General features: G+C 36.7%; 1 protein-coding gene across 9 annotated transcripts in view; it reads left to right on the forward strand.

Moving 5' to 3' along the window:
• NCOA1 (nuclear receptor coactivator 1) overlaps positions 1-23,191 on the forward strand; it is a 245,257-nt gene that overhangs the window by 200,748 nt on the left and 21,318 nt on the right. For all 9 annotated transcript variants that reach the window (XM_055327207.1, XM_055327201.1, XM_055327209.1 and 6 more), the window contains 5 exons: positions 4,489-4,606; positions 6,016-6,184; positions 7,235-7,549; positions 16,731-16,832; positions 19,001-19,403. In XM_055327207.1, coding sequence (XP_055183182.1) covers positions 4,489-4,606; positions 6,016-6,184; positions 7,235-7,549; positions 16,731-16,832; positions 19,001-19,403 — 1,107 coding nt within the window. The remainder of the gene's footprint in view (positions 1-4,488; positions 4,607-6,015; positions 6,185-7,234; positions 7,550-16,730; positions 16,833-19,000; positions 19,404-23,191) is intronic.

Consider the following 23,191-nt stretch of genomic DNA (forward strand, 5'->3'; position numbering starts at 1 on the left):
TTTATTCATGATAGACACAGAGAGAGAGAGAGGCAGAGACACAGGCAGAGGAAGAAGCAGGCTCACGCAGGGAGCCCGACACAGGACTTGATCCCGGGTCTCCAGGATCGCGCCCTGGGCCAAAGGCTGGCGCCAAAAACCGCTGAGCCACCCAGGGATACCCTATAGTTAAGAGTCTCTCGTGTTTTTGTCCCCCTCTCTGATGACTTCCCATTCAGTTTTCCCTCCCTTACCCTATGATCCTCTGTGCTGTTTCTTATTAGAATCAGGACTTAAGTATCAGCCCGCCTGGTTTCAAAACATCCGGTTGATATGTACACCACATACCCATGCAGTGTGACCAAGTGATTTAAGTAATTTTGTTAGAAATGTACTACCAGAACACATCAAGAGACAGCTTAAGACAGTATTGTTGATCAAAATATGTACAATGAGCCTCTTTGGCAGTACCTTCAAAACTTCTCCTATGTCCTTTTGACCGTCTTTAGATCCCTAGCCTCTGAGGGTGAATTTGACTTCTGAAATTTTCTGGAGTTATTTGGAGCCAAATTTGTTGATCCAAAAAGAATAATATTTTTTTTTAAGCCCAAACCAAAATTGGATCTAACTTTAAGGAGATATATTTTCTTTAAGGACCTTTATACTATTTTAGATAGATCCAGAAGAATTCCAAAAATATTTGAACATTGACAGTTTCATTAGAGTAAGTGAGTGATCTTGTGACATGGATGATTTTATGTTTGGTAAACATTCTGAGATGATTATTTTTTAAATCTCATTAATTTATAGTATATTGAAATAATTGCATAACACTAAAGATAATGAGTTTCAGATAAAGCATTTTCAGTACTTAAAAAATCCATTTTAATTTCCCTCTTTTTAGTGTGTTGTGCTTCTTGGTAGGTATCTTTTGCTATTACAGAGCTGTAATGAATAATCTTACATAGAGATAATTTACCACTAATGAGAGTATATATGAAATAGATGTTATAAATAGAATTGCTTGATCAAAAGATAGATTTTGCCAAATCACCCTTCTTAGATACAATGCCAGTTTACACTCTAACTGATAATGTTCTTTCTATACAGCCTTTCTAAGACATTGAATTATACACTTCCTTATCTTTGCCAACTCAATGGTTTGATTTTTTAAAGTATCCTAGTGTAGTTTTAATCTGTTTATTTTTATTGTAAATTAGGTAGATCATTTTTCAGTGATTGCATGTGACTTACCTGTTCATATTCTCTAACCATTTATCTATTGGGTTTTTCTATTTTTATCATATGATTTATAAGAGGTTAAATTTTTTAGTAATGTAACTTTTTTGTGGCTAATGGGGATAATTTTCCTTTTTACTAGATTTAAAAGATTTATTTATTTATTTTAGAAAGAAAGAGCGTGAGCAGCAGGAGGGGCAGAGGAAAGGGAGAGAAAAACTCAAGCAGACTCTGTGCTGAATGTGGAGCCTCATAGGGGGCTTGAACTCTCACAACCCTGAGATCATACCTGAGGTGAAATCAAGAGTCAGATGCTCAACCAGACTGTACCGCTCAAGAACCCCTATTTTAAATGGAGAAAATATTATGTTGAAACCTTTGCAAAAATGATAAGGAAGATTACTAGCTTGATGAGGAATCCCTAAGGGCTTGTTTTCTACCTCCATTTCATCTGCACCTACCCAACCCAGGGACTAGGAGATGTGTCCATGTTTCCATTTACAAATTGTTGTACTTGTTTTGTGTTACATACACACTTACTCATGTTTGATAGGGCACAAACATGACCAAAAATAGTAGGTTTATTCCCAGACTAGGAGAAGAGAACATATATTTCTTAAAACATTCCAGTAAGTGCTTCAAATTTTTATAGAAATTTCTAAAGGAAATCCTAAAAGGTTGAGGTGACTTTTAGAATAAAAACTAACTTCTTTTTATTATAAAGCCTGTGCAAACAAAAGTTTTACTTGAATCAAAGTTTGATTTGTTTGGGTTTGTTTCTTTCCTAGTCATCAAACTTAGCAGATAAATCTTATCTCATTTTGAGGGGATCCCTGGGTGGCACAGCGGTTTGGCGCCTGCCTTTGGCCCAGGACGCGATCCTGGAGACCCGGGATCGAGTCCCACGTCGGGCTCCCGATGCATGGAGCCTGCCTCTCCCTCTGCCTGTGTCTCTGCCTCTCTCTCTCTCTCTCTCTCTCTCTCTCTCTCTGTTGAGGACTATCATAAATAAATAATAATTTAAAAATTTAAAAAAAAATCTTATCTCATTTTGAGAAATTTCATCCAACTTATTTTCTTAACATCTTCCCCATCAAGACCCCATCTCCTATTACTGAGTCAAATAGATTATCTTATAATATTCAGTACTTATGGTAGACAGCCTTGTAAATTTTCTTTGATTCTTAAATAGAATTAATTTTGTCTAGATTAGATTTCTGAAACAATAGGATTGAGGAATTAATGTATGGAATAGAGCAATGGGTCAACTGTAGATAATCTTTGACTAACTTCTTGATTTAAATGGTGATAGGAATTAAGTGGTTACTTCCCATTATCATTTGTGGTTGATGTTTGGTGGGTTTAATTTGCTTTGTTTTTCAGAATTCTACAGAATTTTGTTTCCTATCATTTTTCATGACAGAGAAGATAAGTTTGAGAGCTATAATTTTTTGCATTTAGAAATGATGATTATAGAAATGAATGTATTTACTTGGACTTCTATACTTAATTCATACTAAGTGTTGAGTATATTTCACATAAAAGTAAGCCTAACATACTTTTTGTAGTTAATAATGATCAGTATCTACCATTAAACACATTTTTTTAGGCATTCTTAAATCTACTTATTCTCTATTCATTGGAATGAGAAATTCTACTTAATTATGTTTTCTATTAAAATTTCAAGGCGGGTGCCTGGGTGGCTAAGTTGGTTAAGTATCCTACTCTTTGTTTTAGCTCAGGTCATGATGTCAGGGTCATGAGATTGAGCTCCATGTCAGGCTCTTTGGTGGGTGTGGAGAGTCTCTCTCTCCCTCTCCTCTGACCCCTGCACTTGCTTGTGCGTGCTCTCTCTCTCTTTCAGAAAAAAGAAAGAGAGAGAGAAAGAGAAAGAAAGGAAAGGAAAGAAAAGAGAAAACCCCAAGGCATTTTTAGTTGTTTTTTAAAAAGTATTAGTTTGCTAGGACTGCCATAATAACATACCACAGACCAGGTGGCTTAAACAACTGAAATTAATTTTCTCATAGTTCTGGAAGCAAGAAGTCCAAGGTGAAGGGGTTTGGTTTCTTCTAAGGCCTTTTATGGGCTTGTGGAGTCTGCCTCCTTGCCGTGGCCTCATGTTCATCCCTCTATATATGTTGTCATATCCTAATCTCCTGTTCTTATAAGAATACCAGTCTTGTTGAATTAGAACCCACCCTAATGGCCCTATTTTAACTTTATCACATCTCTAAAGACCCTGTCTCCAAATACAGTAACATTCTTAGCTACTAGGAGTTAGAGCTTCAACAATGAATTTTGGGGAAATACAATGCAACCCTAACAACAATTAACTTATTTATATCCTTTTCAGAAATTACAGATAACCATTAGAGGCATTAAAAGAAATGTCAAAAAAAGAAAAGTCCTTAATCTTACAACCTAAAATCAACCAAAGATATATACACTCTTTCAGAATTACTGCTAATATACACAGAATAATTTATAAAACTAGAATCATTCTGAACATAATGTCTTGGTTTATGGGTTTTTTCTTCTTCATTTAATGGTACATTTTAAATATCTATACCATGGTTCATTAATCAGTACCTAAATTTCTGGAATTTAGATTATTTACAATTTTTCCTAAACAGTACAGAAATAATCAGATTTAAAAAAAAAAAAAACTAAGCAAAAACCTTCTAAAATGCATATACTGTTTTCTTTCATTATAAAGCATAACAACCTCTCTCTTTATGGGTCATCATCAGAAGCATTGATTGTTATACAGCTGTGTTCTCACTTTGACAGCTGCAGAACTTTGTCCATTTTCAGAATGACCCCAGACTGCTGTGCCCTTTAGTTTCTGTTACTATTATAGAACATATTTTATCTTCTGTTTGCCACTCTTGTGTCATGATAACATTGTTCCTAACTATAGCAGATTCTAATGTCCTATAGATTGAAAAAGCAGCTAACCAAAATTGTTATAATTATCTTTAAAAGAAATAATTTCTGACAAAGTTCCAAATGATTCTCCCTATGGTAACATCAACTTATGTGCAAACTTTTTTTTACATCAGATTGTCTTTGATTCAGAGACCGTTTCCTTACTTTCTCACTGGTTATTATGTGGCCACGTTCTAGGCAGTTTAAGTTTCTGGATAAGGGACCTTTGTAACATTTTATAGGGGAAATTTCATTCTCCCATACAGTATATTACTTCTGTAAAATACTGTCATTTTATCTTCCATTGTGATACTGATGCCTTACCTTTTCTTCTGTAATCAGGGTTACCAGAGCTGGAATTAGAAGCAATTGACAATCAATTTGGACAGCCAGGAACAGGTGATCAGATTCCATGGGCAAATAATACAGTGACTGCTGTAAATCAGAATAAACCAGAAGAGTGAGTAATACATTTCCTATTTTATAAAATATCAGATACTAACTTCTACAACAAAGAACTATTTTCATAAACTGAATTCCAACCTACATTGGTATTTTGTGATATAGGAGTGGAAGCAAATGTTAAATGAAAAAAAGGTGGAATGGAGGAAGACACCCAAGTTAAACAGATTTATTTACTGTGTGACTGCAAGGCTAGTATGTATTGTAATTACCAAAAGATTGATATAGTGTGTGGCGGTTTTATTTTTCATCTCTTGTTTTACTGTGATTGATTACTATAAAATTTCTGAGACATGTAGATGAATTGAGCTCAGTATAACAATTATTATAAAAGCTCTTGAGCTTTTAGTTCTATAATTTTTGTTCAGTATTTTGTCTTTGGAGCAAAATGGTATAAGAAGGGAAGGTACTTTTTACATCTACTCAGTGTCTCATCTTGATTAGAATTTAATTTCTTAAAGGACATAAGTAGCCCCATTCCAAAACATTAGAGACATCGCATGTATAGCAACCAAACTAGATAGTATCGAGTGTCGTTTCGAGCTTTAACTATGCACACTATTCCCACTTACTTTCCCCAAAGAAGAAGCCTTATAATTATATAACTAAATTTGAATTATTATTATTTTCTATATATTTCTAAGTTATATGCATCAGTTGGTATCAGTTTGGATTAACTATTTCCTCTATGTAATCAACAATTTTTTTGTTGCTTAATGCTGAGCATGTTTAATTTTCCTAGTTTGATTTCTTTTGTAAATGGCAATCAGATGTATGTTATCAGTACAATTTGATCATCTTTGAAAGTGACGTATAAATAGAATAAATCTTACTATAGGCTAGGTGATTTTTTTCCTTGAGATTTTGACTGAGCTTTATTTTTGACTTTTTTTTTTTTAAGATTTTATTTATTCATGAGACAGAGGGGGTGGGCAGAGACACAGGCAGAGGGAGAAGCAGGCTCCATGCAGGGAGCCCGACGTGGAACTCGATCCCGGGACTCCAGGATCAGGCTCTGGCTGAACGTGGCACTAAACTGCTGAGCCACCCGGGCTGCCCTATTTTTGACTTTCATCAAGAATTCTTTTCCCTTTCTTAACTATATTTAATTTTTCAAGCTATCTCTGTAAGCAAACAGGAAGAATATGGAAGCAAATTTCAGTGATTGACAAAGTAGTGAGAATATATTCTAGTTACATGCAGAACATTTATAAATTTCTGCACATAATATGGAACATTTCATTGTGTAAGAACTGATTAAAAAAAATCTCATCAGAGAATTTTTTAGAACAAAATTTGCATATATGTGTGTATCATATATATACATATATGTATATTTTGTATTATTGAGATTGAATACTTATTTGCTATATCAGTCTTAAACTCTGTTATCTTTTGATTCTATAGCCAGTGTATTAGTTCACAATTAGATGAGCTCCTCTGTCCACCAACAACGGTAGAAGGAAGAAATGACGAGAAGGCTCTTCTTGAACAGCTAGTGTCCTTTCTCAGCGGCAAAGATGAAACTGAACTAGCTGAACTAGATAGAGCTCTGGGAATTGACAAACTCGTCCAGGTATTTATTAAAATTGGCATTGTTTAAATGATTCAATCCTGAGAGGCTAGAAAATTATTTTTAAACAAGATTTTTAAATATTGTTCTATGTGTGTTTAAGTAGTTTTATAATTTATTCTTGTGAAAGTTATCAAAATATAGCAAATAATTTGTTTTTTAAACAACAAAAAAAAAAGGTCATTATAATTAGAAATAGTTAGAATTAGAAAGTCTTAGCCTTTCCTATGGACCAGAATCTTAGCGGCTCCCCCTAGAATAGAATCCAGATTTATATCATCACTTCTTATTCTAGGACTTAATTTATCCTTCATACATGCTAGACTTCAACCTGTATATTCCATAATGCCCCGACTTCCAGGTATTTTTCACGCTGTGAGGTTGAAAAATCAATTTAGTGCCTCATGACCAACGTTTTTTTAAGTAGCAGACTAAAAGGTATCAGAATACATAGCCCACAGAAAGGGGAAGTTATGTTTCATAAAACTCTCCTTTCTGTTACATACATACATGTACACACAAACACACACAAACATACTAGGTCACAATTTAAATTAGATTTTTTTTTTTACAATGAATGATAGTTAACAATTTTGAAAGCCATAGCTATGGCATTCTATTAGGCCAGCTATGAATTTTTTTCAAATAAGAGAACAGCATGAATTCTGTATTTGAGATAGAAAAATGCCTAACTAATCGCCCCTTTGATAATCTACTTCTCATGGTAAACAACTAAATATAAAGTTTGTTGACTCTTAGGCTTTGCAATGTGGTTCTTTTCAAACCTTTTAGCCGGTATTTTAACCATGTTTTTAATCTCTGTTTTGAGATTTTTTTTTTAGACATCTCCATTCATCTGTTGCTCCATTTCAGAAGTAACTTTCATAAGTGATTCCTTTAGGTAGCAAACTCCTAAAGAACTTCATTAATTCAGCATAGTATTTTATATAAAATGTTCTAGAGATAACATGTTCTCAGATCCAAGATTATAAGAAGCATGTCATTTATTGGCAATAATTTATTTGTAAAATATTCTGGCTTATTTCCCAACAGGGAGGTGGATTAGATGTCTTATCAGAGAGATTTCCACCACAACAAGCAACACCACCTTTAATGATGGAAGAAAGACCCAACCTTTATTCCCAGCCTTATTCTTCTCCTTCACCTACTGCCAATCTCTCTAGCCCTTTCCAAGGCATGGTCAGGCAAAAACCTTCACTGGGGACTATGCCTGTCCAAGTGACACCTCCCCGAGGCGCTTTTTCACCTGGCATGGGCATGCAGCCCCGGCAGACTCTGAACAGACCTCCAGCCGCACCCAACCAGCTGCGGCTTCAGCTTCAGCAGCGCTTGCAGGGGCAACAGCAGGTAAGTCCTCCAGGTTAGCAGGTGGCATTTGTAAAGACCTGTGCTAACTCTCACAGGGCTAACCACAGCCCACTGGCTAGAATAAAGGTGTCAAGAGGAACAAGTCCCACAACCTTTATGAAAGACTCAAATCATCCTTGGTCTGCTAGGATAAGATAAAGGAGACTTTCTTTCTTTCCTTCTTTTTTTTTTTTTTCTTTCTTTCTTTCTTCTTTCTTTCTTTCTTTCTTTCTTTCTTTCTTTCTTTCTTTCTTTCTTTCTTTCTTTCTTTCTTTCTTTAAAAAGATTTATTTATTCATTCGTGAGGAGCACAGACTGAGAGAGAGGCAGAGACACAGGCAGAGGGAGAAGCAGGATCCTCATAGGGAGCCCAATATGGGGCTCGATCCTGGTTCCCAGGATCACGACCCAAGCCGAAGGCACACGCTCAACTGCTGAGCTACCCAGGCGTCCCTAAAGGGAGACTTTCATTCAGTTAAAGACAGCTAGCTCATAACAAAGTACCTTGAGACTCAAAATTTAAAAGCATTTTAATTTTGTTTTTTGAGATAAAAAATATTTAGGATGAATATCATATTATTATTAAATTAATAAAGAGAAATATATAGCTTAATTTATAAAGTAGAGCATCAGGAGATACTGTTACAATTTTTGTAACAGAAAATGAAATTTGTGTTGTTTGAAGTTGGAGTGATTGATGCTTAGTGATATTATATTAGGAGAATGGAGGAAAGGATAGTTTGGGGGTCCTAGGGAGTTGAGTGAGTTAAATCTCTCTCATGACAGGTAATGAGTGGGTATGATGGCACAAATATTTAAGATTTATATGCAGCAAATACAGAAATAAGCATCAAGAACCAAAAAAACGAATGATTAAAAGTATTATCTCTGCAGGGGGCACCTGGGTGGCTCAGTGGTTGAGCATCTGCCTTTGGCTCAGGTTGTGATCCCAGGGTCCTGGGATGGAGTCCTGCATCAGACTCCTGGCAGGAAACCTGCTCCTCCCTCTGCCTATGTTGCTGACTCTCTCTGTGTCTCTCATGAACAAGTAAATAAAAAATCTTTAAAAAAAATAAAGTATTTAAAGCAATTTCATAGAGAGTTACAAATTCAGGAAAAAAGAGAAAGAACAAAATTATATTAGAAAGACAATATATATAACATTACAAGAGCTCTGGTTTCAAGTCCTAGTTCTAACCTTACCTTATGTGGTTTCACAGTCAGATTATTTACCCTTTTAAAGCCTCTGATTTCTGATCATATCCATAAAAGAAGCTCAATAAATAATTCCTCTACCTCAGGGGTGATGTGTGGAATAAGATAGGACATATAAAGATCCTAGTGCACTTCCAGGCATGCAGTAACACTTAATAAATACTACCTATTATTATGAAATTATATTCAATAAATAATATAAAATGAGTTTCTATTCCACTTAAAAAGAAGATGAAAAGGAGAGATAAGATAGGAAAAAATTGTTAATGGTAGAATAACAGAGAAAGGAATAATTTCTAAAATGCTGGGGTGGAATAAAAAACTCAGAAAGGAATTAGGGGAAGAGAAGGAAGAAAAGAGAAACAAAGAAAGGAAATAGTAATATGAGTATTAGTTGAAGGTAAACTACTCGTTATAACTTGGGATTCATTATTCTCAGTAGAGAGCACAAGAATAAGAAATTCTTCTAGTTCACAAAACATAGTGTTCACAAAACATATTGAGGGAGACTATACTAAGTACCATACAAAGCATAAAACATACAGGCAACTCTTAGAATTTACAGTCAGCTTGTAGTATTCCAAACATACACACCTGAGAAATTCAATAACAGTGCAAGTCCTAAGTGATTAAGGGCTAACCTAAAAAGTAAAAGAAAACCTAGGTGTGTTGATTTTCTCATTTTACAGGATAGAGTCAGTAAATACTTATTGAGCAAGGCCAGATCAACAGTCTAGGTCAGATTTGTGAATGGGTGAAATAATCATTCACACATAGTTTGAGAAAAAATTGCTTTTACTTTGATTTCTTCCTAAAGTAGCTGATAAGCAGAGGAGCAATGCAAAGGATACACATGTAACAAGGATGCAAATAGGTAAGTGTGGTTCCCTGTTGCTACCTGTAAATATTATGGAGGCATGTCCAAGCTTGGTGGCCTTAGTAGCCCAACATTGAAATATCCATCAAGTCAGATAAATACAAAATTTGAGGCACACTAACACAAAAGTTTAAGCCTCCAAATATGTCAGTACACAAAACAACTTACACTGCCATGTAAGACAGAGTCTCATTGTCCGGACCTACTTTTTGGGTGCTAGACTGTAAGTTCTTCTAACAGTGGGGCCCTCAGTCCACAGTTGCTCTTGCTTTGCAGAGATGCTTGGAGTCTTCTGTGTGTGTTCAATTAAAGGCACTCTGTGAGAAGGTCTGGCCAAGGCTTATGTCAGTCAGTATTTCAGTTAAGATGCTTTCAGTCACAAGGAAAGAAAAAAGATCCATTCAAAGTAGTAAAGCCATTTTATGTTATGTTATTTTTATTTTTATTTTTGTTTTTTAAGGATTTTATTCATGAGAGACACAGAGAGAGAGAGAGTCAGAGGCATAGCAGAGGGAGAAGCAGGCTCCCCTATGGGAAGCCTGATGTGGGACTTAATCCCAGGACCCCGGCATCACACCCTGAGCCAAAAGCAGATGCTCAACCACTAAGCCACCCAGGTGCCCCAGTAAAACCATTTTTAAAAAGTATTTTGATTCAGATAATGAGAAGATAGAAATCAGAGAGGTCAAGGTATGGTTACCTCAGAGGCTCCGGAATGTTATCAGGGACCTAGGTTCTTTCTATCTTTTTACTCTGTAATCCTTGGCAGCTAGAAAAATGGGTCTCATGATTACAAATATCACATGCAAACAAAACTCACAGGAAAGGGGGAAACTCTTTCCTACGCATCTTTTTTCAAAAGCTAAGGAACTGTTTCCATGTTCTTATCCTTCTCTACTTCCTACTGCTCCAAAAAAAGAAAAAGGACCAAAAAAATTTTTTTTAATTTCACACATCTGGCTAGTCAGAACAGAATCATACATACACCTTTAACCAACTGCTAGCAAGGATTGGCTTAGAGTACATATGTTACCCCTTGAGATGTGTACTTTGGGACAATCAGCTGAACAAAATCCTATTCTGTCATTGAGGAAAAAGAAGAGGGTAAATGGCTGTGGGCTGGCAATAACAATACCTGATAAAGGAATTAAAGTTTAAATATATCATTGGCACACTAAAAATTAAGTGATTTTTAAATACAGTAAGCAAACATGACAAAATAATCGTATATAGACAATACAAATGCTTATGTAGAAAATCCAAGAATATCTATAGGGAACTTAGAATCAATAGAGAAGTTCAGCAGTGTTTCTAGGGGAAAAAATAAGAAATAAAATTTAATAACAATCCTTTTCACGAACAACAACCAATTAGGAAATATAATTTCAAAATATGTTATCTCAATTTATAAGACTTAGAAAATTATAAATCATAATTGAAAGTCAAAAAAAAGATCCAAGTAAAGATACCAGTGAATGGAAAGATTTTTCATAAAGATGTCAATTGTTCTGAAAATAATTAAATTCAGTAGAATTCCAATCAGAATCTCAACATGAAATTTAACAAATAAATGCTAACTTTATTTTAGAAGCATGAATACAATATTAAAGAATAATGAGGATGAACTTGCCTTATCAGATACCAAAATTTAAAACCAAGCCTTAGAAATTAAAACAATGTGGAATTGGCATAGGCTAGACAATTCGACCATTTGAAACATAATAGAGAACCCAGAGACACACCCAGACATATATAAAGACTTAAGGTACAGAGGTGACATCAGTGGAGAAAGAATGGCATGTATAATAAATACTAGTACATTTGGCTGTCCATCAGAGGAAAAAAAATTAGATTCCTTATCTCATACTATACACAAAAATAAATTCTAGATATTTTGATGATCTAAATGTGAATATGAGAAGATTACTGTGGCCCTTTAAAAAGGGGCATAAGGGAAGCGGTTGATGTTTGCCTTAAAATTTAAAACTTAGTAGATAAAAGATACCATAAACAAGATTAAAAGACAAACGATAGATAGACTCAGGGAAGATATTTGCAACTCTGTGAAACTGACAAAGGATAACTATCCAGAATACATCAGATTCATAACATGGTGTTCATAATATACTTTCCTTGCTAGATTGGTATCAGCTGTTTAGTTGTTGGTCATATCCTTTCATTCCCCCTTCCCTCTTGCCAAACACAGATCTAAAGCATCTCATAGGCAGGAATTTAGGACAGTGCTGATGACTGGAAAAAAAGAAAGGGACCAACTCAGATCTGCTTTCTTTTTGATGGATTTTAAGAAGTTCGGTTTAAAAACATTTCTTCACCTTAGGTATATCTCATTGACTGGAATGTGGTACACAAAGAGTAAAAATATCCTAAGGTATCTTTTAAAGATTTTATTTATTTATTCTTGAGAGACACCCAGAGAGAGGCAGAGACATAGGCAGAGGGAGAAGCAGACTTCCTGCGGGGAGCCCAATGTGAGACTCAATCCCAAGACCCCAGGATCACAACCTGAGCCAAAGGCAGATGCTCAACCATTGAGCCACCCAGGTGCCCAAGATTCTAAGATTTTAAATTTGATTATAGTTATGAATAATCCCCAGTTGGGGAACGGGGTAAGGAAAACACCCTAGGAAACTAGTGGGGATTCATTTGTTTAGATTTTTACAGAACAGCAAAAATGAAGGTGATTAAGAAGAACTACAAAGTTGTAATACAGCCTTTAGGTGTAGTGTCTGCTTACATCTCAAATAAGCAAAGTCTCAAATATATCCATGATACCAATAAAGAATTCCCGAAGTTCTATTTTAGAAAAGGACAACAGCAAGAATGAGTACACCTGCTGCTTATAGAAAATTGTACAACATTGGCTCATAAAAGATGTGATTATTCTGTTCTAGTTTTATATTCTTCTCCAGCCAGGGTCTTCATACTCTCAAGACTATATGAAAAGGGAGTAACATTTGAAATAAATAAAGAAATGTGATATACTTATCCATCTTAAAGCAAGTCAAGTCCACATGTGTTATGTATTAAAGTACTAAAGAAAGTATATGGATCTGGGTACAAGAACCATAAAACATTGATTATGTTTTATGTATTAGAGAGCATAGAAGTGACCAGAAAGTAGAACCACAACAAGGACAGAAAATACAGGGAAACAAATTTCACTTCTAGAATTCTGGCAATGAAAACTGCCTGATAGAAGAATAGCTTTTTTTTTTTTAATTTTTATTTATTTATGATAGTCACAGAGAGAGAGAGAGAGAGGCGCAGAGACATAGGCAGAGGGAGAAGCAGGCTCCATGCACCGGGAGCCCGATGTGGGATTCGATCCCGGGTCTCCAGGATCGCGCCCTGGGCCAAAGGCAGGCGCCAAACCGCTGCGCCACCCAGGGATCCCGAAGAATACCTTCTTTAAAAGAACACTTTGTCTGGGTGTTTGGGTGGCTCAGTCAGATAAGTGGCCAGCTCTTGGTTTTGGCTCAGGTCATGATCTCGTGGTTGTGGGATCAAGCGCTGCAATGGGGATCTGCATTCAGCATGAAGTCTGCTTTAGATTCTTTCTTCCTCTCCTTCCCATACACTTTTTCTTTCTTTCTCTCTCTCTCTCTCATATGAATGAATGAACGAACCTCTTGTCAAGAATTTACACAGTGGGGACATCTGGGTGGCTCAGCAATTAAGCATCTACTTTCAACTCAGGGCATGATCCTGGAGTTCCGGGATCAAGTCCCACGTCAGGCTCCCTGCATGGAGCCTGCTTCTCCCTCTGCCTGTGTCTCTGCCTCTCTCTCTCTCTCTCTCTCTCTCTCTCTCTCTCTCTCTCTCTGTCTCTCATGAATAAATAAATAAAATCTTTAAAAAAAAAAGAATTTACACAGTGGCTAAATCAGGGTTTTCGATCTTGGCAGCATTGACATTTTGGGACATATAATTCTAGCTATGGGGGCTTTCCCATTCATTTAAGAATGTTTAACAACATCCCTGACCTTTACCCATAAGATACCAGTAGCAACTTTTCTCCAAGTTGTGACAGCCAAAAGTGGCTTCAGGCATTGCTAAATTTCTCTTGTGGGGCAGAATCATCCCTGGTTCAGAACCTCTAGGCTAGATAATTATCTTTTGGGTTTCCTGTGGAAGCACTTCTGGCACTGAAAAAAAATCCATTTAGCAGACAAAATGTCAGCCATCTTAAACACAATGTGTGTGTTTTATATGTGTAGGCTGAGTTTCTAGTGTTCCACTGGACACAGCCCCACATTTCCTCTTATAATGCAAGCCTTTTGACCTGGCCTTTATAGACTTTTGAATTTATGTCCCCAGCTCTGAGGATTCCTGACCTCTCTTCTCCCACTGACCAAAAGTCAAAATTTCCAAGGAGTTAAAGGATACAGTGATCCTTTTGCGAAGACTTCCTTGGAAGAATAGAACTTGATTTGCTTGCTAGATAACGGGTAGCATTTTAGTAATCAAAGAGGCAGGTCAGAGTGAGATAACTGTACACAGTGTTAGGTTGTACACAGAGTGAGAAGAGAGGAAAAGGAAAAGAATTATTTTAAGAGCATAAATAGATCCATTTTTCTTTAATGGAAAGTGCTTGTAGATTACTGGTATTTAGAATAATTTCTTCTGCTTCTAAAAATAGCTTGTTTGTTTTCTAAGGTTGTGATTTATTTCCTGAGGTTATTTTCTCATTTTTACTACTTCTCAAGCATCTTTCCTCTGTCCTCACCCATTTCATTAACACATCATCTCACAATTTAAAGAATATATAAAGTTGTAAGTTTGGAAACCCAACTCCCGCTCCCCTGGCAATGTTAACTTCTCTTTATCGCTATGTTTAATGTATTTTCCCCTGTCTGCATTGCCTTGTCTTCTGTTTATAGACTTGCTGTACTTTCTGCCTCAAGTTAGCTCTATCATCCTTCTTGCCACCCGGCATTCTCATCTTTCAAGTCCCATTGAGCACACTCGTGTTCTTGGTCTCTGCTTTCATGCTCTAGGCTAAGTGTTGTGAATGTCTCTGGAAATTCAAGTATAACACTTGTTGGTGACGCCCTTCTGTATTGGCCTCTGACACTGAACAGAAATTCCCAGAGGACAGAGATTTGCTCACCTCTGTAGCCTTCAAACTTTATGTAGTATCTTGCATACACTTAATTTTTTGATAAATCTTTGTAAAATTAATGGCTTTTTTTAAACTACTGTCTGTGGTCTGTAGAATTTAAGAAGTATGTAGATTTTTTTTACTTAAGAATCCCTTGACTTTTAAAACTATAATGTTCGGGATCTCTGGGTGGCTCAGTGGTTTAGCACCTGCCTTCGGCCCAGGGTGTGATCCTGGAGACCCAGGATCAAGTCCACATTGGGCTCCCTGCATGGAGCCTGCTTCTCCCTCTGCCTGTCTCTGCCTGCCTCTCTCTCTCTCTCTCTCTCTCTCTCTCTCTCATGAATAAATAAATAAAATCTTTAAAAAATAAATAAAATAAAAAATTAAAACTATAATGTTTGTATCTCCATTTTTAAGGTGATTCCAAATGTTTTATCCTATGCCACAAATGCCTGAAACTTTTCATTTTTATGTTTATATTACAGTGAGCTTTTCCTGCCAAAATAGTTTGCTTTCTGATCTAACGGGAGTCAGAAAATTAATGAAACCAGAATTAAGAATTGAGCTGTTTAGAGATGGAAGATTTAATCACTGTTCACAGCAGTTTGGATTCTCTTATAAAACTTTCAGTCTTTCTAGTTTATATCTCATATTAAAATATATTAAATATACTAAAATATAAAATATGTTAAAATATATGGATAGTATTTAACATTTTATCTTATAAAGTACCATATAAACACAAAATAGTATTGATATTGTTTTTATTATCTCTCTGAACAGTTTATTCACATCAATTTATTGAGCAAGAAATTCTGTAAGCTATATCAGGAAATATCACTTCTCACGTTGTTTGTTTTATTACCTGATGAAGTTAAGGCATGCCTATGACCTGGAACCCTAAGCTTGATACAGACACCATCTTCCAAACTAGTGTTCCATACAAGATTGTATTTATCTAGGAGATAAATGTTAATGGCTAGATGTCAGGAAAAAAAGGCTCATGAAAACAAGTTGCATAGTATATCCCCTTCTTGAAGATCCACAGTGTGCTTTGGCCAATTAAAGGCTCAGAATTACTGCAGTAAAGAAATCTGTTTCACCTTGTGTAACCCATCATTTCCAATACTTAATACAGCACAGCATGCTATTTTCCTGGCACATCTATTAATATCCTGCAGAACAGTGTTCTTTAGAACACCAATTTGGGAAGTGCTGGTCTGAAGTAATTACTTCTTCTAGTTAAATAAATAGCCTATTTTCTCAAACCATTTGTTACTTACATAATTCTCTCCAGCGAATAAAATCATGTTGGATTTCCCCAAATATGTACTCATCTGACAGCTTCCAAGTGAGAAGTACCTCAACTTTTCCATTCATCTTCCAGACCTTTGTAGAATGTGCCCTATTGTATACTTACTTTTATATTCACAATAGTTTAAGATGTGGGGCTGATTTCTTTTCTCACCATTATTGTATTTATCTGAAATAACTGAGTATTAGCATGATTTTAAGAGTATGATATGTGGGGGTGCCAGAGTGGCTCAGTCGGTTAAGTGTCTGATTCTTGATCTCAGCCCAGGTCTTATTCTCAGGGTCATGGGTTCAAGCTCCACATTGGGGTCCATGCTTGGTGTGGAACCTACCTAAAAAAATAAAAAATAAAAGTACAATATATGTATGTACATGTGTATATACCTATATGTGTATGCACACACACACACATATGCACATGTGTATGGATTCTGCTTTTAAATGCTCTGTCCTATTTCGTATTCTGTAGGCAGGAAATATTTGAGAAGTGTTAGGAACTGCTAACCTTTTGGCAAATAAACATGGGAAATAATAAACCTGTAATACTAAAACTTGATAATAATTAGTAAAAAGTTTGTGTTACTCTATAAGAGCCAAAGTATATGTTTATATGTAGAAATATGATATCCCATTGTTTCTTTTTTCTTTAGTTGATCCACCAAAATCGCCAAGCTATCTTGAACCAGTTTGCAGCAAACGCTCCTGTTGGCATCAATATGAGATCAGGCATGCAACAGCAAATTACACCTCAGGTAATATGAGAAAACCAGACATTGTTAGTACTTCTCTAACCCAAGTTGTGTTTCTTAAAGTGTTGACTTGAGTTTCCAAAATGGTCTGTGAATTGATCTTCTAAGTTAGTAACACAGCTCTTTTTTAGAATGAATTTATAATCAACTTGTGATACCCCTTCCTGATATTTGATCTAAAACCAAGGGTCCTTTTCATTTTATTGGTATTGTTGTCATTGCTATTAGATACCAGGTGAATCAGTATAATACTCTTACTGCTATCCTGAAAAGGACCAGTAATAAGATGCCTAGGTAAGAAACTATGTGAATGGTACCTGAAACCTGATCAAAACCCAGTCACATTGCTGAGTTATCTTAACTACCTTGTGTTCTCTCCTCAGTCTGAGTCTGTTTTTTATATATTTTAACAAACCTTGTACATGAACCCAGGGCCATTGGAACTTTTTTTTTAAGATTTTATTTATTTATTCATGAGAGACACACAGAGATAGGCAGAGACATAAGCAGAGGGAGAAGCAGGCTCCCTGTGGGGAGCCTAATATGGGACTCAATTCCAGGGCCCCGGAACCACAACCTGAGCCAAGGGCAGACGCTCAACCACTGAGCCACCCAGGCGCCACCCCCCTTGAACTTTAAACATAATAAACTGGGTAGCCTTCTAAGACTTGTCTAATACTCACTCCCTGCTTAATTTCTACACATAGCTCAGTATTTTTGCTTCAACCACTTTTTCATGTTTTCTTAACCAAGGTGACACAGATTTTTGAGAGATGAGGAATTTTAGACATGACTCACAAAAAACTTTTCTTTTCTCCATAAAATGTACCTAGATGGATTCGAGGCAAATACAGGAAGCCAACTGTAACCAAAAGGATAAATATTGACAGAAACTACTGTTAATGGGACACCTCCGTGGCTCATCGGTTAAGCATACAGCTCTTGGTTTCAGCTCAGGTCATGATCTCGGAGTCCTGGGATTGAGCCCCATGTTAGGCTTCTCTCTCCCTTTCCTAGCCCCACTCCCGCTTGCTCTCTCTCTTTCTAAAGAAAAGAAAAAGGCGAAATGAATCTACTGTTAAGCAGCAGATATCGGTATCTTCATGGATCCATACTTGGGTTTCCCTGTCTTAAAAATCTCTGTGATTGGCTCATGCAAGGGAAATTAGGTCATAAGGAAACAAGACCTCACTTTTGTCATTCACATAAAGATGATTTCTATTAAAAAGTTATATGTCACATTTTCGTTTAGATTGGACTATATCTACTTGGCAAGTATAATTTTAAAGGAGCTATATACTTTGATCAGTTCCTCAATCTGAATTGAAATTTTCTGAGAAAGGCTTTATTGATACGCCATGTTGCTTTACAAGTTACACCAAAAAGTGATTGTAATCTAATTTTACTGCCACTTTTGTCATTCCTAGTATTTTACTATTAAAACACATACTCTAATGCCTGGAGTAGTCTTTACTACAACAATGATATAAAAATAGATGGTTCCGGGGCCCCTGGGTAGCTCAGTCATTTAAGCATCTGACTCAGGTCATGATCTCAGGGTTATGGGATCAAGCCTTGTATCTAGCCGTGCACTTAGCAGGGAGTCTGCTTCTCTCCCTCTCTTTCCCTCTCCCTCTGCCTGTCCCCTTGCTCATGCTCTCTCTCTCTCTCTCTCTCTCTCTCTAAAATAAATCTTTTTTAAAAAAAATAGCTGGTTCCATTTATTTCGGTTTATTATTTGGTTTATAATTATTTTTTCAAGTAACAATTTGTTTAGCATTGGATCCTGGATTTCTGATTCTTCCTTTTTAAATGGTATTTGTAGGTTTTTCTAATTGTGAAGATAATGCGTGTTCATTATCAATGATTTGGAAAATGCAGGAAAGTATATTGAAGAAAATTAAGATGAACTATAATCACATTTTATTCATTTAAGTAAAGTGGAATCAATGATATCAATGAGAAAAGGGGGAAACTAAGAAACAGTAAATTTTGGGGAAATGAAAAAAAAGTCTCCTAACAACCTAATGTCCGATATAAGATTGAAGTCATAGTGATAATTGCTACGTATTTTGTTGCCCCAAGCTACTAGGCTTTATCCTGTAAGCTTTCCAAAATAGGTGGCAATGATAACAATATTAATAAGTGAGGATTTATTTTCTTCCTTGCAGCCACCCCTGAATGCCCAAATGTTGGCACAACGCCAGCGGGAGTTGTACAGCCAGCAGCACCGACAGAGACAGCTAATTCAGCAGCAAAGAGCCATGCTGATGAGGCAGCAAAGCTTTGGGAACAACCTCCCTCCCTCATCTGGACTGCCAGTTCAAATGGGGAACCCCCGTCTTCCTCAGGGTGCTCCGCAGCAATTTCCCTACCCACCAAGCTATGGTACAAACCCAGGAACCCCACCTGCTTCAACCAGCCCATTTTCACAACTGGCGGCAAATCCTGAGTCAACCTTGGCCAACCGCAACAGCATGGTGAACAGAGGCATGGCAGGAAACATGGGAGGACAATTTGGCACTGGAATCAATCCTCAGATGCAGCAAAATGTCTTCCAGTATCCAGGATCAGGTATGAGGATTGCACTCTGTCCTCCATCATAAGTATACAGGTTTGTGTGTGTCTTAGTGCACTAACAGTGAGGCAATGTACTGAAGAGAAAAGATGCTGTCATGGGAGTCAGGAGATCGGGCTCCAGACTCCTCTCTTGCCAGTTAATGGGTAAGTGGTCGAGGCTTACCACTCACTGATAGCTGAGATGATTAATTAGAAAATCTAGAAGGACTTGTGTGATTCTAAAATTTTGAGCATTTTATCTACAGAGTATATTCTCTTACTTTCTTACTTTCTATCATGGATCCCTATAAGAATCTCATGAAAGTCCACTTCAGACAATGGGTTGAAGTATATTAACTCAAAATGTGCATACAGTTTTTTCATTATGTTGGACACTTTGTTTTCAATAGTTAATATAGGGATAATCGAGCTTTACAGAGTCTCAGCACTCCTACCTGCTTAAGTTGTAAGCTATTCCTCTGCAATATCAGGAACTTCTGGCTTCCAGAGGTTGTTTTTCTTTTTAATCTTTTGTTTGCATTGTCTCTCTTCCATTTTCTTTGTCCTAGGTGATGATATCCTTTTAAATTTTGCTTCTATCACTTTCAGATTTTAATGGGTAGTGATAATAAAGCACATTTGATTAATCCATGATGTTTAATCAAATTTTGTTGCAAAATTAATGGCAGATTCCTGGGGGGAAAATTGAAATAAATCCCTTCATTTTATAAGTCAAAGAAAAAGCAAATTATAAGACTGCCTAAAAACGAATTTCCATGAGAAGCCTGCTATTTGACTTAAATAAAATGTTGAGGTTATATAGAGATTTTTTACATAGCAATACACTTATCAACTTTGACAGCCAAATCAATTTAGACTTTCATTCTGGTGGCAACAAGTGCTAAAATCTTTGACTATTAAATTAAATTATCTAGGGAGACTTGTGTCAGACACCAGAATTCTCTAAGACCTTTTACACAAAATTATGTCAATCAGTTCCTTTGTCCTCAAGACAATGAAGTCATCTTTGGCTGGTTTATATCACTGACTCTATCTGTATGGCAAGAAAAGGGTTATAAATCCATATTGTAATTATAATATTGTCTGAACCTTTTGAAGGCCACTTTCATGTGTCTTACGATTTTCTGTATGCAGAGAACTTGACAAGGCCTTTTCACTTTATTCTAGCCTGCAGAAGTACTTCCTCCAAAATTAGAATACTTATTTAGTTACCTGGTTCTCTGTTCCTCTTCCAAAATGGCAACTTAGCCCAGACAGCAGATATAATCTTAGTAGCATTCAGAATATTGATTACAGAGGCTTAAATCAAAAGGTTTATCTCATTCATTGGCAAAAAAGAAGTAGCTGTGAGTAAGCCAAACATTAGTAAATTGCCCAAGGATTCTTTTCTCCTAAAAAAATAAAAATAGAAACAATACTTCTGTCCATTTTCAGTCATGTTCTTCAACACCTCTTCTCTGGAGAGCCAAAAATTTCCTGTCCTGCGCTTGTTTCTTGACAAAGCCACCTAGAAAAGCAGTACTTCAGAACCCGATTTCCAGTGGAGTTGACAAGATTTCTTTCAGAGTTGTGGGTCTAGTCTTTGATCTGTTGCCATGTCAGTGTACACAATGATTGAGATCATGAGTGGGTGGAGCTTACTTCTTCTCTAGGCAGCATAACTGGATGTGTTGCTACCCATAGTAAGCACTCGATTTGGTACCTGGATTTTTCTTCTAGTCCAAATTTAGATTAACAGAAAATACTTTTCACAAAATAAGAATTCATCATTGATGAAGTCAGCATTCCTATTACAAACAAGACCTAGAAGCTGGGTGCAATGAAAAGAGTAATTGTTTCATCCAGTTGCAAATTGAAATAAAATGACAGAGCTTGTAGTTCTTCCATGAACTACTTCAAAATAATAGGGGGAGAAGTTGTCAGTTTTTCTGGAGAGCAAAAGAACATTTAAAGAGGCAGTGTTGGGATCCCTGGGGGCGCAGCGGTTTGGCGCCTGCCTTTGGCCCAGGGCGCGATCCTGGAGACCCGGGATCAAATCCCATATCGGGCTCCCGGTGCATGGAGCCTGCTTCTCCCTCTGCCTGTGTCTCTGCCTCTCTCTCTCTCTCTCTCTCTCTCTTTGTGACTATCATAAATAAATAAATTAAAAAAAAAATTTAAAAAAAATAAAAATAAAAATAAAGAGGCAGTGTTGGGGATCCCTGGGTGGCTCAGCGGTTTGGCACCTGCCTTCTACTCAGGGCGTGATCTTGGGGTCCCGGGATCGAGTCCCACATCGGGCTCCCTGAATGGAGCCTGCTTCTGTCTTTGCCTCTCTCTCTCTGTCTCTCTCATGAATAAATAAATAAAGTCTTTTAAAAAATTAAAAAATAAAAATAAAGAGGCAGTGTTTTTAATTTCTTCCATTAATCTAAGTTATAAACTCATTCCAACATTATCAACAACCTGGTAGAAAACCTCAAGACCAGGTTTCTGTCAGTACAAATTCAAGTTCTGGAGAAGTTTCAACTTTTGTAAATGAAGTTTTATTGTAACACAGTCATCCTCATTAGTTTATGTATTGTCGTATGAGGTTGGCGTCATACATGGAGTTCGGTTGTACTAGAAACCTTATGGTCTGCAGAATCAAAAATAATTGCTATCTGGCCCTTTCCACAAAAAATTTGTTGTGTTAATTGATCATAGTAAAACCAAGGTTGAATTTATTAACTTAGCTTTAGTCCTTTGCTTTGGCATCTTTTAGCTTAGTAGAGGCCCAAAGTAAATGAAACATGTAGGTAATAGTAATGGCAGTTTGCTTTCTTTTATTTCTTAAGACCAAAACTTTTTCTAGATTATCAGGCCATAATGATGAGTGCACATGAACAGAATTAGACATTTAAACTTGTTTTAGAGATGCCTGAGTGGCTCAGCAGTTAAGCACGTCTGCCTTTGGCTCAGGGCGTGATCCTGGAGTCCCGGGGTTGAGTCCAGCATTGAGCTCCCTGCATGGGGCCTGCTTCTCCCTCTGCCTATGTCTCTGCCTCTCTCTTTCTGTATGTCTCATGAAATAAATGAAATCTTTAAAAAAATAATAATAAAATTTATTTTATACCAAGGTGATATTTAAAGTAAATATGATGGAAATTTTTACAAGATTTTGTACCCATTTCATGAATTTCTTTTTTTTTTAATTTTTATTTATTTATGATAGTCACACAGAGAGAGAGAGAGAGAGAGAGAGAGAGAGAGAGAGGCAGAGACATAGGCAGAGGGAGAAGCAGGCTCCATGCACCGGGAGCCCGACGTGGGATTCGATCCCAGGTCTCCAGGATCGCACCTGGGCCAAAGGCAGGCGCTAAACCGCTGCACCACCCAGGGATCCCTCATGAATTTCTTAAAGCCAATCTGTAGCTCCCTCTTCTGTGAACTACAATAAACATGCTACTCCACCCATTCTTCTTAAGTAATCTCTTCTACTCCTGTGTCTTCAGTGACCTCTTCATGCTGATGATTCTCTTATGTAGCTCTAACCAGATCATATAGTTCTTGTTTGCAGCTGCCTCATGACAGACATACTTGAATTTTCTTTCCACTATCATCCCCAGTGCAACTTGTCCAAAGTTAGATTCCTCATTCCACTTCCCCTTCTCTCCAGTTCTCATTGTCCCAGCTGTAAAAACTTAAGTTCCAAGAAAGAGTACATACCTTCCTCTCTTTTCTTACTAGGCCTTGTAAGCCTGTATCCTCTGTCTCAACCAATATCTTTTGTTCAACTGCCTCATTCCTGTTCCTCCTCTCTG

This window comes from Nyctereutes procyonoides, unplaced genomic scaffold, assembly GCF_905146905.1.
Source record: "Nyctereutes procyonoides isolate TBG_1078 unplaced genomic scaffold, NYPRO_anot_genome, whole genome shotgun sequence".
Lineage (NCBI taxonomy): Eukaryota > Metazoa > Chordata > Mammalia > Carnivora > Canidae > Nyctereutes > Nyctereutes procyonoides.